Here is a 17,081-nt window from a genome sequence, read left to right as displayed (position 1 = left end):
AAAGTTAATCACAACTATTTTCTTTTCTTTTTATTCCTGAGTTGTAATAAGTCATTAAAAATAAGCATCTATGCTTCTTTTTTAGTACAGTTAATCACAACTATTTTTTGCTTCAATTCATTTTTGAGTATCTTTTTATATAGTTTTTTTTTCTTTTCAGCTATATTTATTTTTTTTCTTTTTATTTCTGAGTTGTAATAAGTCATTAAAAATAAGCATCTATGCTCCTTTTTTAGTACAGTTAATCACAACTATTTTTTGCTTCAATTCATTTCTAAGTAGTTTTCTATATAGTTTTTTTTTCTTTTGAGCTATATTTATTTTTTTTCTTTTTATTTCTCAGTTGTAATAAGTCATTAAAAATAAAAAAGAGGCGCAATGCTTGTTAATTTGCTTCAAGCCTTTCGGAATAGTGTCAACTGCACTGCACATAGCTCTGTGCAGTCTACCGTATTCCTCAAGGCTTGAAGCTAACCAACGTGCAGGAGCATTGGGCCTCTTCATCATCGTCTCTGCACTCAGGGCTTATAAACAGCTGCGAGTGCCTCTCGCTTGGCAAGGTGGGACTAAAAAAACAGCTGCAGGAAGAATCAAAATAAAATAAAAAAAATAAAAAAAGTGCCACCTAAAGGGCTACCACAGCCTGAATACGACTAGAGACCCAACAATGGGCCAGGATTCAGGCCCACAATAGGCCCAATAGGCCCACAGGCACATATAGTGCGTTTAGGCCCGTAAGCCTTTATTTGAGAGGAGCTCGAGAGGGCAGCAGGACTGGGGCTTATAAACCACTCTCGAGCTCCCTCAGCTAGCGAGGTGGGACTAAACTTTCGTGCCGCGACGCGGGCAGCACATGTCCTTTAGTCCCGGTTCGTGGCACCAACCGGGACCAATGCCCCCCCTTTAGTCCCGGTTGGTGCCTCCAACCTGGACCAAAGGCCTTCGTTTCCCGCCCTTGGGGCTGCTTAAAAAAGGCATTTGGTCCCGGTTGGTGACACCAGCCGGGACTAAAGGGGGCATTAGTCCCGGTTGGAGCCACCAACCGGGACCGATGCTCTTGCTATATATACAGGACTTAGCAGTTTTCGATCTCTCCTGCTCCACTCCCGTCGCTGCGCGTCTCCCTGCCGTCGCCACCCCGCTCCGCCCCGCGCCGCCCCGCCCCATCGCCGCCCGCGCGCCCCGCCCATCCCGCCCGCGCCGCGCCCCGATCGACATCGCGCCGCCTCGACGCCGTCGCCGCCCCGATCCGCACCTCGCCGTCGCCGTCGCCGGCCGTACGTGAGCACCTCGCCGTCGCCTTCACCGGCCGTCACCGTCATTTTTTTGTTAGATTTAATTAGATTTTTTTGTTAGGTTAGATGTGTAGTAATTTAGATATATGTGGTTCATAGATTTTGTTGTTAGATTATATATTTTTTGGTTAGATTAGATGTGTAGTAATTAATTTGTTTATATTATGTTAGATTTTTTTGTTAGATTAATTAGATTTTTTTTATTAGATTAGATGTGTAGTAATTTTGATATGTAGTTCATAGATTTTTTTTTGTTACATTAGATTTTTTTTGTTAGATTAGATGTGTAGTATTTAGAAAAAGGAAAAAAATAAGAAGTAGTTTATATATAGTTGAACTAGCTAGTTGATTTAATAAACTAATTTATTTTACTATATATAGAAGTAGTTTGTTTTTAGTAAGTACTACTTATTTATTTATAGTAAGTGCTTAGTAGTTGAACTAGATAGTTGATTTAATTAATAAAACTACTTTTATTTAACTATATATAGAAGTAGTTGCCGCATCGACGTCGGCGATGCCTATCCCGCATCCTCTTCGTCGTCGACTCGGCGGTGGAGGCCTGCTTGATCAGGGCCATGTTCGGGACTGGGCTCCGCCGGGCTGGTATTGGGAGGTGCTACCTTCCGGGGGACGTAGGTTGGTGAGGAGGCAGCCCGTTGTTGACCCGATCCTTGTTTGGTGGCGGTCGCGTGGGCCAGTGACGGTGGTGAGGCATCCGGACACCGCGGAGGTGGTACGTCACCGTGTCAGCGAGGAGGACGAGCACGTCCGTCGCTACATGGTTGCATTGGAGGGCAGATTCGACAATACCTGGCAGGATCTTCAGGGATCTCACTGGAGCTATGATCATGTGATGGTTCCTTATCTTTGGGTGTCCACCGCTCGCGTTGATACCCGTCGGGCGCTGCGGTTCTAGTTGTATTAGTGATAATATTCGACGATGTACGGACACCAAGAGATGATGTACTTTTTCTTATAATTATTGAATGCATGCTAATTTGAATACTATACTTTATTTTATGATTTGATTTTGCTTATTTTATGATTTGGTTCTGCTTATTGAATGCTCATATTGGATAAGTTTTCCTTCATTCCCGTGTGCTAGACAATTTGATATAATAATGCATTCGGGAATGAAATGAGGAGCTACGTACATCGATCATGGATAGTCAACCCGTGATTAATAATAATGATCTAGTTTAATATTTGAATTATGAACGTAGGTCGGAAATGTCGTACTCATTGGACGACGAAAACCGCCCGGGGGAGTGCGACTGGTGCCACGACGACCGAGGTATCTGCGACAGGTTCATTGTGCTGGACGAAGATCGTCGCTTCAGCATTAAGCTCGAGGAGACCTTCGATGTTCATACGGTACGCAACCGACGATAATAGTTTTTTTTTTCGTAATTACTCATGACTTCAACTATTTTAATCATGACAATATTTTTCATCTTTTCCAATTCGACTAACTTATCCCATGCTTTGCAAAACGCTATGTCTTGGAGAGGATGGGTTTTGAAGACCATGAAAGTTTCGAAACCAAAAAAATTATCCTAAGTACCCATTATGGTGTGGATTTTTAAGTAAAGTTGTACAATGCTCAGAGTGTAACCCATTTTGGTTGCAAAAATTGAGAAGCATTTTGCAAGATGTATGGTTTTGATGAGGGTATGCTTGTTACCATGGATCTTGGTGATCCTACAATCGAGCAAGAGAGACCAACGATTTTCGTCCTTGTGGATACACCTCCAATTCTTCCCCCATGTGAGCTTAACATAGTTATTAAGTAATTTATATTATTTATTTCAAAATAGTTGACAACTTATTCTCCATTGACAGCTTATTTTCATTCTTTAAAGAATGTGCGGAAGATGGTAGACATAACCTACTACACCGAAGACTCCGAACTAACTTATCAGGAGAAAAATCATCTGGTCGCATTTTGTACTGATCTTGAGAATTACAATGTCTACAATCGAACTCCTCAACATTATGGCCAATACGTGCCACTAGTGCACGTGTTGAACTACGGTAACTACCATGGAGATATCCTGGTAAGATTTTTGTACTATTACAACATCGGTGCATCTTTTTGCACACTTCTAAAACTAGTACATCATATCATTGCTAACTACGAAGTTATTACTATGTTTTTCAACAGATAACCCCGAATGATTGTGTGCCTCATCTGATGTATACACACGATAGCCTTCATGTTTTGAACATACAACCAGGTCGTCCTACAAATCTCAACTGTCCATACCGGGTTTCTAAAATAAGTGGAGACATGAGAATCAAAGAATGGAAAAAATGTATGGACAGTTGTAAGGAGCTTCTTGGAAGCAACATTCAGCGAAGGGCAAAAATTGGAGACAGGATGATCGTCATTCTTCATAATGAAGAGTCAGGGTCTATATTGTTTTATGCTATTTTACCTTAAGGGTGTTTAGGTCCTACCTGATACCGATGATCATGTGTTAAGAACAATTATGTAGGGTTGGGTTCAATGACTATGAGGATGATGATCGTATGACTTATTATTAATAACGAGTAGAAGTTGTATGATGATGCATGATTAGTAGGACGAGTATTTGTTATTATATATGCTGATGTATGCGAGCATGCATGAGTTATTATATCAGCGGGTAAAATGAACATATATAGCAGCAGCGTTGGTAAACCAAGGACGAAGATATAAGAGAGGACACTTCTCTCTATTAGCTAGCTAATATAACAACCTAAAAATAATCCCCAAAACCCCTAAAGCAGCCAATTTCCAAAAAAAAACATGAACTTTTGGTCCCGGTTGGTGCCACCAACCGGGACCAAAGCCCCCCTGACTGGGCTCGGCGCACAGAGCCACGTGAAGGCACATTAGTCCCGATTCTAGTTTGAACCGGGACTAATGGGTGAAGGTATTAGTAACGGCCCATTAGTCCCGGTTCATGAACCGGGACTAAAAGCCCTCACGAACCGGGACTATTGGGTGTTTTTCTACTAGTGAAGGCACCACCACACCCAACAGAGTCATAAGGATCAAAGATATGCGAGCAAAAGTGTTTAGGGCGTTGCTTTGCTTCATCTACACAAACTCGTTCCTTGTGATGGAGAAGGACAGTGTCAGTACGGAGGAGGATGAAATGCCAGGAGTAGTGGAACAAGAAAAAGTAGAGGAAGCAGCAGAGAATAAAATGTCAAAAGTTGTGAAACAAACACAAGAAGAGGTAGAACTTGAGATGCGGCTGCGATGGCTACAAGACTTATTTGTAGCGCCAGGTATAACCTCCAACGGCTCAAGTTCAGCTGTGAGAAGCAGTTGTCTGAGCACATGTGTGCGAGCTCGGTGGCGGCCACTCTCCTTCTGTCCAAGCAGCACCACTGTGACAGATTGAAGGAGGCGTGCTTGAAGTTTGTCCAAGTCCTATCTCCCTTGCGTTTGCAGACACTAATGGCAACTTCTGGCTGGGAGCATGTAGCCACGACCCACTCCTTTGTATTATTGTATGTTCTCATTGTCATGCTTGCTTCAAACTAGCGGAAATAACACTCTGTATACGGTACAGATGTTCCTTAATCAGACTTTAAGTGACAGTCTTTTGCATGGATGGTATCCTCTAGGAGTAAATAGCATAAAACTACTACTTTACAGGCTAGTGTTTCAAAAAACTACCGGTTTTTAAATTTTCTCAGATAACTACCAAGTTAGGGGTCGGCTGTTTCAAAAAACCCAAAACGCCGAGTACTTATCAATTGATCACGATTATGACAGGTGGGCCCGATGCGTAAAAGCTCTAATTGTTTGACCGTTTGTTTGACCGTTAGGGGTGGGCCTGGACACAAATTTAAAAAAGCAATCCGGTCCTTGCATTTTTTTTGTAAACAACAATCGGGTCCTGCTCTCAAATCAGGGCTGCCAGTGGCCCTCCTCGCTCCCGAGCTCCACCTCGCGACCCAGCCTCCTTCAGCCGGTGAGCCGCCCGCCGCCTGCGCTCACCGGAGCTCAATTCTGGCCGCTCCTCTGCCTCACCTCCTTCTCCCCCGCCTGTCATAATCACGATCAATTGATAAGCACTCGGCAATTTGGGTTTTTTGAAACAGCCGACCCCTGACTTGGTAGTTATATGAGAAAAATTAAAAACCGGTAGTTTTTTGGAACCCTAGCCTGTAAAGTAGTAGTTTTATGCTATTTACTCATCCTCTAGAGAGGTTGTAGTTTGTGTGTCTTGCTTTTCATTGTCTCTCATGTACTTTGCTTGTATGCTGTACCAGAAAAATCCAACATATGTGCAAATTATCTCTCCGCGGAATGGACGGCCTGTAAATTCAGGTTTGGGAGTAATCATTAATCTGCATTTCAGCAAGGTGCAAGTTTTCCCAAGTATTCATTTTATCCTCGTATATTCTTCTGTGCATTGTGTCAGATATTTTAGCTTTGTGCCTTCCCTGTCATTGAATGCCCATTTCTAGTGGTTATAAAGAACAAATGTGTGATTTATAGGTATCATTGGTCTGAATGAGCCTGGAAGTGTTGTTCTGAATGTGTGATTTGTAGGCATCACTGGTCTGAGTTAGCCATGCCTCTGAATTATGTATGATTTACACCATGTCGATGCTTGTTCTATGAGCAGTTCATTAGTCCTGACATGCACTGTTGCATTAACATGTTTACATGAGCACACGGCAGAAATCACTCACTGCTCCTGGAGAAGAAAAGAAAAGAGAAGAAAGAGGAGGATTATTATTAATCCCAGGGAAATGAAAACAGACGTTGTAGTCAGTTTGCAGGAAACCAGAGGTACAAACAAACGTACACAAGTGCCTGCCATCTTATCCGGATTTTTTGTCCAAAAGGACCCCCTGCCGAGATGAATTGACAAAAAAGACTACCTCTGGATCATTTTGACAAAAAGGACCCCCTCAGCGGTGGCGGCAGGCGCGGCAGGCGACACGTGGCGCCTGCTGCCACGCCAGGAGGCGGCGGGCCCAGCCGCCACCGAAGGAGGCGGCCACCCCAGCCGAACGGAATCCCCACTGTGCGTCGCGCCGCGACGAAACGGGGCGGGCCAGGTGGGCCCAGCCGCCACCGGGCGAGGCGGCCAGCCCTGGCGCGGTCGCTGCCTGGCCGACAGGCCCTGCTGCGTGCGGGCCCCGCCAGTGGGCCTCGCCGCCACTGGCTGAGGCGGCCACCCCTGCCGACAGCAGCTGGTGCACGCTGACTGTGCACGGAAGGCGAGGTGCGGGCCCCGCCGCCACTGCTGCTGGCGGCGTCTTCCTGGCACTGATTGGCACGCGCGAAAACTGGCGGGCGAGAATCACTCGTTGATTGTTGTTGCTTTGCTGATTCCGACGCGCGGCAAACGACGAATTTCACGGACGGGAATCACTCCTTTGCTTTTGCTCCTTGCATGTTGTTGCTGATGATGTTGATTTTCACGCGCGGGAATCCGAGGCTGCCGACACTACAGGGATCCTCTCCCTTTTATATGCCATGCTTCAGCTCCGTGCGCAAGCACTCTGTAACCTCGTTCCTCTCCTTTGCTCTCTAAGTCTCTAAGTACAGAGAGAAAAGAAAGCTCAGTAAGCATTTTCACTCGTGATTTAGGGCGATTTAGAGTTGGATTTTGAGGATGATGAAGTTGAAGAAAAGATAGATTAAGGTAAGATCTATCCATTTTTGTTGGTTTCATTCGCATGCATGATGTTTTTATTCTATTTGATTAGTTCCTAAGTGTGTATTCTATGTTGCTTTAGGCATTATTTCAGCACTTGGAGGAGTCATTTGGAGTTTCTGTAGTAGGAATAGCCGTGCAAAGTGAACTACGAAGTTGAAGATCAAGGTATGAGCTTTGCAATACATTTATTTATTTATGCATGCAGGGTGGTAATTAGTTCGTCCTTTAGCTCGTTATTAGCTATGTGATGGTAGTGCTTAGAGGTTAGAAATAATTTCAGACGAGAGATGTAGCATTTAAACTATTTTTTGAAATAGTAGGTTGAAGATGTTGCATCAATGTTAGGTGCGTCCATTAGTATTGATATGCGGGAAATCTTAATACGGTAATTAAGAAAAAATTGTACTGTAATTGTTTATTGCATGCGGTATGTTATTTCATGTGGTATGTAATTTTATGTGGTATGTTTATTAATAAGTCTATAGTTAGGAAACCGTAAGTCTACTTTGTTATGTCGCAATAATTTAAATTTTATATGTTAAGATTATGTGCTAATGTACTTAATGATGTATGTAATTAGGTAAAATAATTCATCTTAGTAGCAAACAAGGAGGAGAAGACGTGATTGAAGAAATTGTGTTTCCATTTTCGCTGTCCCATTTTGAGGTGATGAACACATACATGGAAGTGCTATTTTTATACTTTTGTTAGCAGGAAGAAAAATCCGTGTGTAATATTGTTGTTAATGTGATAATAGGTTGACGAGGTTTATATAGTACTGGCGACGGATATTTATTGGAACTATTTTGACGCTTAATTGCATTCGCAAGCACATCCATATTGGAGCTAAGGTGAAAAATGACACTGTAATTTTGTTAATATTTTTTGTATTGATGTACTATTGTGAATAATGTGCATGCTGCTGCAAAAATATTATTATTTGTACATAAATGATTGTTATCGTATGATGTGAAAAAAATATATATAAAGCCGAAAGAAATTAAATGTTTTACTCATATGATATTAAAATGTTATTATCATACTATTATGTTTACTGGTTGTTTGGATAGCGAGTAATTACCATGGATTTTGTCATAACCTGTTATAAGAAAAATAGTTTTTACTAATAGTCGTTAGAGAAAAAAGAGAGTTTTAGTTTGTGACGCTCGTAGACGAGTTTTATTTGAACTATTTGGACTCTTAATTGCATTCGCAAGCACATTCATATTGGAGCTAAGGTATAAAATGACGCCGTAATTTTGTTAATATTTTTTATATTGATGTACTGTCATGCCACTGCAAAAATTATTATTTGTAAATAAATGAATTTTATCGTATGATATGAAAAACATTATATCATGCCGGAAGAAATTAGATATTTTACTCATATGATATTTAAATGTTATTATCATAATATTATGTTTAGTGGTTGTTTGGATAGCGAGTACTTACCCTCAGTTTTGTCATAACCTGTTGTAAGAAAATTATGTAGAAAACCATATTTTACTAATAGTCGTTTTTCCAGAAGCTAAGTTTTTGCATGTTACGAGAACTATTTTAGGATATTTTTGGGGTAGTTAGAGAAAAGCAAACAGAGTTTTAGTTTGTTACGCTCGTAGACAAGTTTGAGAAAAATAGATCTTTAAATACCCGTTAACCAAACAACCCCTTAAAGTCTAAGCAAATGATTCTAAAAACAAACCGAATATTTATAACGAAAATACGGTTATTATTTTAGTCGTAAGATATGTAAATGTTGTCATCGTTACTAAATGTTCAGTTACTAATTATTTGAAATGTAAACATGTATGTTGGTTAGGTACTATGGAAAATTTAGCAGTGTACTATGGGAACGTCTTACGCGACAGTCCATGCGGGGTGGATGTGTCCTTCTGCGAGTCGACTACAGTAGTGGTGAGAGACATGGTCAACGTGGGTTACGCAGCTGTTAGAAGGTGCATCCGAGCGGTGTTTGGACCAGTGATGCAGGAAAAAAAATGACAATGGAGGCCTTCGTCGTTGACGGAGGAAATGATGGGACAGTTGCCCGTTGGGGTTTGTGGCCTGTCACAGGTGATCGGTCGTGGGGTCGTACATGAGGTTTGCAAGCAATCCCAATAACTCAATGTATGGCCCATCTTTTATCCCCCCGGAGTCACAACCATACGCCTACAATTACGCTTCAGGTTTGCAACAAGAATTCGCGACTCCACCACCTACGCAGGACTCGTAGACACATGAAGCCGAATTGGAGTACGGCCGCGGTCTTCGTGTGCCCCGGCCACCTAATCGCTTGTCGCCTTCCGGTCGTAAGGAAAGGCCAGGTGGTCGTCGTAAAGTAGGGTGATTCATCTATGCACGTGCGCGACCCATTGTATTTACATATGTGTGTATCAGACTTTTCAATTTGAACATCTATGTATGCTGAAATAAAAATGCACCAGTCAGGAACAATTTTTCCCGCCTATATCTCCCGCCATACTATCCCGCTCCACTCTTTTGCTTATATTAGGCCGAAATGAATTTTTTTTAAAATTTTGGCTGATGAATACTGTGCAACCATTGCCCGTCTTAGACATTGAAAAAAATATATTTTCAAGCAACGCTTTCCCCTCAATATTTTCCCGCAAACGCTTTCCCTCCATATGTTCCGCCACCCGTTTTCCGCCAACCCCTTCCCGCCATATCTTCCTGCCACCCGTTTCCCGCCATATGTTCCCGCCAACCCTTTCCCTCCATACCGTAGTCGTTCTTTCCCGCCATTTTCTCCTCTTTACCTATAAAACCCCCTTCAGACGGAGGTGGATAAGCATTCGAGTGTAGTGTAGTCGAGATGTCCCATTATCCTTTCGATCGTAGTTTTCACCCTGGGATGAGTAGCACTCTTCTGAGGCTAGCTACCGATTTCAGGATGGACAATAGGATAGTTCCATGGGACGATCTCACCGGTAGTGACACCATAATGAATGAGTTGGCTCACCAATTACGTAGGTCTGGGTGGCCTGAAAGGACCTATGAGGAGGTACGTAAAGAACTTCTTAGGTTGGATGCAAGGTGGAAGAAGGTTGTGGAGCCGAAGAGTGAAACTTTTAAAAGGACTGCAGAAAACCATCCATTTTTATGGACTGAGGAGAGCGAGGACGAAGATAATATCTTCATGCCGCCGCTTCCGGGTTCTGCATCGTCAAAGGGCAAGAGTTCTGCATCGTCCAAGGGCAAGAGTACTGCATCCTCGAAGGGCAAGAGTTCTTCATCGTCCAAGGGTAAGAGTTCTGCATCCTCGAAGGGCAAGAGTTCTGCATCGACGGAGGATGACGATGATGCCTTCATGTAGTTTTTAAGCTGTATTCCAGTTGTACCGTTTAATTCAGATGTACTTGCATTATTAGTTTGTACTCTCTTATTGTAAGGCATTATGTTCTATGTTAATTTCATTTTATAGTTGTTGCACGATGCTTGATAATTAGTGGAGGGAAAGAAAATGCCACTACTTTATTCTAAAACTATATATTTTTTCCATCACGACAAGGTACAACTGAAAATAAGATACAACACGACAAGGTACAACTGAAAATAAGATACATCGTAGAATTTAAATAAAGCTACATTTAACTACTGAAATGAAGCTACATTAAACTGCAGAAATAAAGATACAAATGATTGTGAAATTTAAAATACTACCACAGGAATCTACTGAGTCCAACGTGGATATTTTCCTTTTCCATCGCCAGCTTCTTCTGCTGCCTTGGCCTGACGAGCCCTTTCTTTCTTTCTCTGCCTCTCCGCCTCACGAGCCTCCTTTCGCTGTCGTTCCTGCTCCTCCATGCGACGAGCCTCTTCCATGTTTTTCTTTCCCATTTCCTCAAAAAACGGTGTTGCTCCGCATAGTATTCTTTTAACTCTCTCTCTTGCTCTGCTTTCTCCTCAGCTTCCGCCTTCTCGCGTCGCTCTTCCGCAAATAAACTATTCCACGCACGGCGACTTCTTTCACGAATCTCAGTCACTGCCCAAGCCGGCTTCTCCGTGTCAATCCAATGATAGTATATGCACAGAGGCGGAGGAGACTACAACAAGAAACAAGAATGTTACTAAAGAATCAATGAAAATACCAACAATATCTATTCGTGATGGTTAAAGCATACCGGAGGCTTGTCGTACTCTGAAATAGCTACGGCAGGATCTTCCTCATAATTGGCGCACATGAAAAACTTCATGCCCAACCAATCTGAAAAATTCGTCACCTCCTTCACCTTGCAAAGATCGCCACACCAACACCGCAGGACTGCCACCCCCGGAGGCAAACTTGCATTCTTCATTTTCCTCGGCCTAATGCTTTGATCCGAGCAAGGCAAACTCATCCCGACCGAAAAAATGTGTTACACACTTTGCGCACTGCCGATTTCGAGGATGGGTGGACGAGAGCCTCGGTGTCTCCTTTTATAAGCTCAGACGATAAATGATGGCGAAAAAATTAAGCGGGGATATTTACGATCCCTGTAGTGTCGGCACAACAGCTTCCCGTAGCCTCGGATTCCTAGTGCCATCGCATCCGCTGAGGCAAAAGAAGCAAAGGCAGGATTGATTCCGAGGCGAAAGAACCAAAAGCGTCCATATTCCCGCGCGTCGGAGTCACAGCCATCAAGCTCGCGCCTCGAAATCAGCGCCGCGCGTCGAAATCAGCGCCGTCTGCGCACTGTCACGCGTGCAGCAGCACAGGATGTGCCGCCTCAGCTAGTGGCGGCGTGGCCCACCTGCTGGGCCCGCGCGCAGCAGGCCTTGTCGGCCGAGTAGCGACAGCGGCAGCGGCGGCCGCCTCACCCGGTGGCGGCCGGGCCCGCCTGGCGCGGCACGCTGGCCTGTGCTGCCCTGTGCACGCACCGTTATTCACCGGGCTGCCGCCTCCTGTTGTGGCGGCCGGGCCCGCCGCCTCACGGCGTGGCGGCAGGTGACACGTGTCGCCTGCCGCGCCTGCCGCCACTAGTGAGGGGTCTCTTTTGTCAATTTCGTCTGCAAGGGGTCTCTTTTGTCAATTCCAGTGGGCAGAGGGTCTCTTTCGACAAAAAATCTCTTATCCGTACTGCTAGCAACACAAGACACCGCCTCTGTTCAAGGCCACAAAACTGCCTCTGTTCTGCCTCTACCCATGCCAAGTAACATGGGGTAGTGTTTCAACAACAGGCTCATTATTTCAACGGAGATTTATATTGGTGCAATCATCTTCGTATCTGTGCATGTTGGTGCATGAACATGGGCAGCAAATGTTAGCTTGTTCCGCCACTGTTCAAAGCCACAAAAACTTCCCTCTGTTAATGCTATCAACCAATAATCAAGCAAATCCGCAGCTTAAGAGCTTGTTTTGTTTGTAGGAAGGGAGGCAAGCAACAATCGGGAACAATGTGACATATATTTTCTCATCTACACATGCATACATGCTCGGTGCCAACTCTTCCCCTGTTTTGCAAACCAGTGCCCCAAAGTGGACTACTCCACCCCCCAGCACTATCAGAAATAAATAGGAAATGCTAATTGCGGCTGGAGCAGGGAGTTTGGAGCTGCTGGCGAGGCCGTCGGGTGCGATAACATGATGTCTTCTGCTGCGTGCGTGCTGTCTGTGTTTGTATGGATCTTCTTCAATCTTGTGCTCAGCTGATTCAGATATCATAGTAGTCCTCCCTATGGAAATCACGAGTAAGCAAAGCCAGGATGAAACGCCGCAGTGAAGAAAGCATACGCATCGTGCGATAACATGATGGATCGGTGAATTAAGCAGAAATCAACGCACAAGGAACAACCATGCGAGATCCAGACACCTATTCTAATTAGCAAGTCCACGACTGGAAATACTAGTAGATCATATGTACACGCCAAAGACGCCACGGCTCGATCTAATTATTCAGCAACTGACACGATTGAGAAAGCTATGGATCGATCGGACGGACGGGAAGGCGACGAGCGAGCAGGCATCCACCTAGGACTTCTTGTTGCCGGAGGCGGAGTCGGCGCCGGCCCCCGCGCCCCTGCTGGCGACGAGGTCGAGGTCCTCGTCGGTGTAGCCGTCGGCGCCCTCCCAGGTGAACTTGCCGCCGCGGCCGCCCTTCTTGGCGTCGCCGCTCATCCCGGTGCCCGACTTGCGGTCGCTGCGCTCCTGCGACGCCCTGCGGTCCCGGCCGCCCTTCTTCCCGCCGTCCATCGCCGGCCCTGCAACAACAAGATCAAGATCCAGCTATCTAACAACGAGAGAAAGGGATGGATGGATGGGAACTACTGTGTGATGCGCTTTGATTTCCTTCCTTGGTGCGCTTATTTATGGGGGATCGGATGAGATCTCACGGGGAGGGAGGCGAGGGGAGCGCAGCGAGGTGTGTTGGAAAGGATGGATGAATCTGCTGGCTGCGGGGCCGGCACGGTCGCGCGGAGGTTGGGATAAGATCGGCGTGAGTCAGCCGGAAGATATGCCTGCAGCGGTCACGTGGGAAGAGGACACGCGCACAGGACGGATCCCAACTGAAAATCTTGAGCTGCAGGCTTCGGCACATGGATACCTTGCCGAGTCATTTCCCATATCGCCGTCTCAAAATATAACTGTACCACATTTGAATACGATTTAACATATTTTAAAAACTTTTACTCCCCCAGTCCCATAATATAAGGATGTTCTTAGTGTTAAAAACGCTTTTATATTACTATTTTCACTTCCATGGCGGCCAATATGTATGTGCATCTGTCTTTATTTCTCTCTCTCTTTCTCTTAGTTTCTTCTGATAGTATGTACAACCATTTCCTGTTCATCGCTTATGGCGGGTGCCCACGTCTAAAAAGTCGCTTAGCGACGACTACGAGCACTGAAGCGAGCCAAAGACACGCCGTCATCATTGCCCCTCCCTCGCCGGGAGATCAAAACTTGTTGTAGTAGACAGCCGGGAAGTCGTCGTGCTAAGACTCCATAGGACCGGCGCAGTAGAATAGCAACCGGCGCTGATTGAGTAGCATGGATCGGAAGGATCCAACCTAAAAACACATTAACACAGACGAACAACGACCGGATCCGAGCAAATCCACCAAGGACAACTCCGCCAGAGACACACCTTCATACGCACAGTGATAATGCTAGACACATCATCGGGACAGGGCTCTGTGGGGAGAACCTTATTCCATCTCCAGAGAGTCGCCGTCGTCTCATCTTCCTGAGCAAGACACAAACCCTATCAAAATGCAAAGAAATAACCAGAAACAGAGACCTCCTACCGACAAGGGCCAAGATCCTTTGTGCCGCCATGTCCCTAAGGCCACCGGAGACTAGCGGACCAACGGCGGCGGCGGCCGCGGGAGGCAGGGGAACCCTAGACTTCTTTTCTTGGAAAGGATTACTCTCAAGTTTGCTTTACATATTTTTAACTAAGAAAACAAAAACTTGTTGTGCGCTTGCGGAATCCAGCATATTAATTTTTCATATTTAATTGTTTTCGCAAAAAAAATCACATTTAGTTGACTCGCCGTTTCCTCTAGTATAAGCCCATAGGTACTTATGATTAGCAAATAAAATCCTAAAAATTATTTCGATGAATCATGGGCCCGCCATTTCATAAATATTCATTTACACAATTGCACATATATGGGCATGAAAATCATGAGTTACCTTAGTAATAGGATATTTATATCTTGTTGCGACGCACAAGCAATTGTCTAGTTTATTTCAAATATCAGTGCAGACATAAACGCTCATATATACGCGCATACACTCACCCTTATGAATACGCGCACACACACCTTACCCCTAGGCGCCTCGTAGTCGACGGAATGTCTCCTCCCACTGAACGCGTATCGCCGGAATCCTGAAATAAACCCAGGATAAATGCAACCACCAGGACTTGGACCCGGGTGGCCTGAGGATACCACTGCCCACTTAACCATCCAATCACAGGTTGGTTCGCAATAATTATCTAGTTTATATTACTTCACAGCCGGTATGTATATGTACCCCTCTCTCTCCCTTCCTCTCTCTCTCTCTGATAATATGTCTAGCCATTTCCTATTCATCACTTATGGTGCCAATTGCAAGCAAGGAGCCCACGCCAGATAGGTCGCTCACAGAATATGCCGGCCCATCTTAGGCAAGGAGCCAGATCTCGTCCCGGTTTTGGGAAGCTTTTGGTAGCTTCCTATAAAAATTTCTTTCCTTTTTAGTTCATTTTTTCCTTCTATTTATTTTCTCTTGATTTTTTCAAAAAGTGTGAACTTTTTTCAATGTAGAATTTGTTGGAAATATGCCCTAGAGGCAATAATAAATTAAGTTATTATTATATTTTCTTATTCATGATAATCGTTTATTATCCATACTATAATTGTATTGATAGGAAACTCAGATACATGTGTGGGTACATAGACAACACCATGTCCCTAGTAAGCCTCTAGTTGACTAGCTCGTTGATCAACAGATAGTTACGGTTTTCTGACCATGGACATTGGATGTCATTGATAACGGGATCACATCATTAGCAGAATGATGTGATGGACAAGACCCAATCCTAAGCCTAGCACAAAGATCGTGTAGTTTGTATGCTAAAGCTTTTCTAATGCAAAGTATTTTTTCCTTAGACGATGAGATTGTGCAACTCCCGGATACCTAGGAATGCTTTGGGTGTACCAAACGTCACAACGTAATTGGGTGGCTATAAAGGTGCACTACAGGTATCTCCGGAAGTGTCTGTTGGGTTGGCACGAATCGAGACTGGGATTTGTCACTCCGTGTAAACGGAGAGGTATCTCTGGGCCCACTCGGTAGGACATCATCATAATGTGCACAATATGACCAAGGGGTTGATCACGGGATGATGTGTTACGGAATGAGTAAAGAGACTTGCCGGTAACGAGATTGAACAAGGTATCGGTATACCGACGATCGAATCTCGGGCAAGTACAATACCGCTAGACAAAGGGAATTGTATACGGGATTGATTGAGTCCTTGACATCGTGGTTCATCTGATGAGATCATCGTGGAACATGTGGGAGCCAACATGGGTATTCAGATCCCGCTATTGGTTATTGACCGGAGAACGTCTCGGTCATGTCTGCATGGTTCCCGAACCCGTAGGGTCTACACACTTAAGGTTCGATGACGCTAGGGTTATAAAGGAAGTTTGTATGTGGTTACCGAATGTTGTTCGGAGTCCCGGATGAGATCCTGGACATCACGAGGAGTTCCAAAATGATCCGGAGGTAAAGATTTATATATGGGAAGTCCTGTTTTGGTCACCGGAAAAGTTTCGGGTTTTATCGGTAACGTACCGGGACCACCGGGAGGGTCCCGGGGGTCCACCAAGTGGGGCCACCGGCCCCAAAGGGCTGCATGGGCAAGTGCGGGAGGGGACCAGCCCCAGGTGGGCTGGTGCGCCCCCCACAAGGGCCCAAGGCGCCTAGGGTTTGGGGAGGGGGTGCTTCCACCTAACTTGGGGGGCAAGTTTCCCCTCTCCCCCCCTTTGGCCGCCACCCTTAGATGGGATTGGGGCTGCCGCACCCCTTGGGGTGGAAACCCTAGAGGGGGCGCACCCCCTCCCTCTCCCCTATATATAGTTGAGGTCTTGAGGGCTGCCAACACATGAGTTTTTACCTCTCCCTGGCGCAACCCTACCTCTCTTCTTCCTCCTCTCCCGCGGTGCTTGGCGAAGCCCTACAGGATTGCCACGCTCCTCCACCACCACCACGCCATTGTGCTGCTGCTGGACGGAGTCTTCCTCAACCTCTCCCTCTCTCCTTGCTGAATCAAGGCGTGGGAGACGTCACTGGGCTGTACGTGTGTTGAACGCGGAGGTGCCGTCCGTTTGGCACTAGGATCTCCGGTGATTTGGATCACGACGAGTACGACTCCTTCAACCCCGTTCTCTTGAACGCTTCCGCTTAGCGATCTACAAGGGTATGTAGATGCACTCTCCTTTCCCTCGTTGCTAGTCTCTCCATAGATAGATCTTGGTGACTCATAGGAAAATTTTGAATTTCTGCTACGTTCCCCAACAGTGGCATCATGAGCTAGGTCTATTGCGTAGATTCTTTGCACAAATAGAACACAAAGTAGTTGTGGGCATTGATCTTGTTCAATATGCTTACCGTTAC

At 45.1% G+C, this 17,081-nt stretch overlaps 1 protein-coding gene and 1 pseudogene across 1 annotated transcript; one reads left to right on the top strand and one right to left on the bottom strand.

Moving 5' to 3' along the window:
• Window positions 1–4,845, top strand: part of LOC119324087 — a 7,274-nt pseudogene extending 2,429 nt beyond the window's left edge.
• Window positions 4,846–12,628: 7,783 nt separating this feature from the next.
• Window positions 12,629–13,395, bottom strand: LOC119323145. Its single transcript, XM_037596726.1, has 2 exons — window positions 13,239–13,395; window positions 12,629–13,171 (listed from the first exon to the last, which is right to left on the bottom strand). Exon 2 carries the CDS (start codon window positions 13,161–13,163, stop codon window positions 12,942–12,944), a length of 222 nt encoding a protein of 73 aa, XP_037452623.1. The 5' UTR covers window positions 13,164–13,171; window positions 13,239–13,395; the 3' UTR covers window positions 12,629–12,941.
• Window positions 13,396–17,081: the final 3,686 nt, after the last annotated feature.

Source organism: Triticum dicoccoides, chromosome 6B, assembly GCF_002162155.2.
Source record: "Triticum dicoccoides isolate Atlit2015 ecotype Zavitan chromosome 6B, WEW_v2.0, whole genome shotgun sequence".
NCBI classification, from domain to species: Eukaryota; Viridiplantae; Streptophyta; class Magnoliopsida; order Poales; family Poaceae; genus Triticum; species Triticum dicoccoides.
Note: the sequence above shows the minus strand (reverse complement) of the source record. Positions and strands in the feature narration are given on the sequence as shown.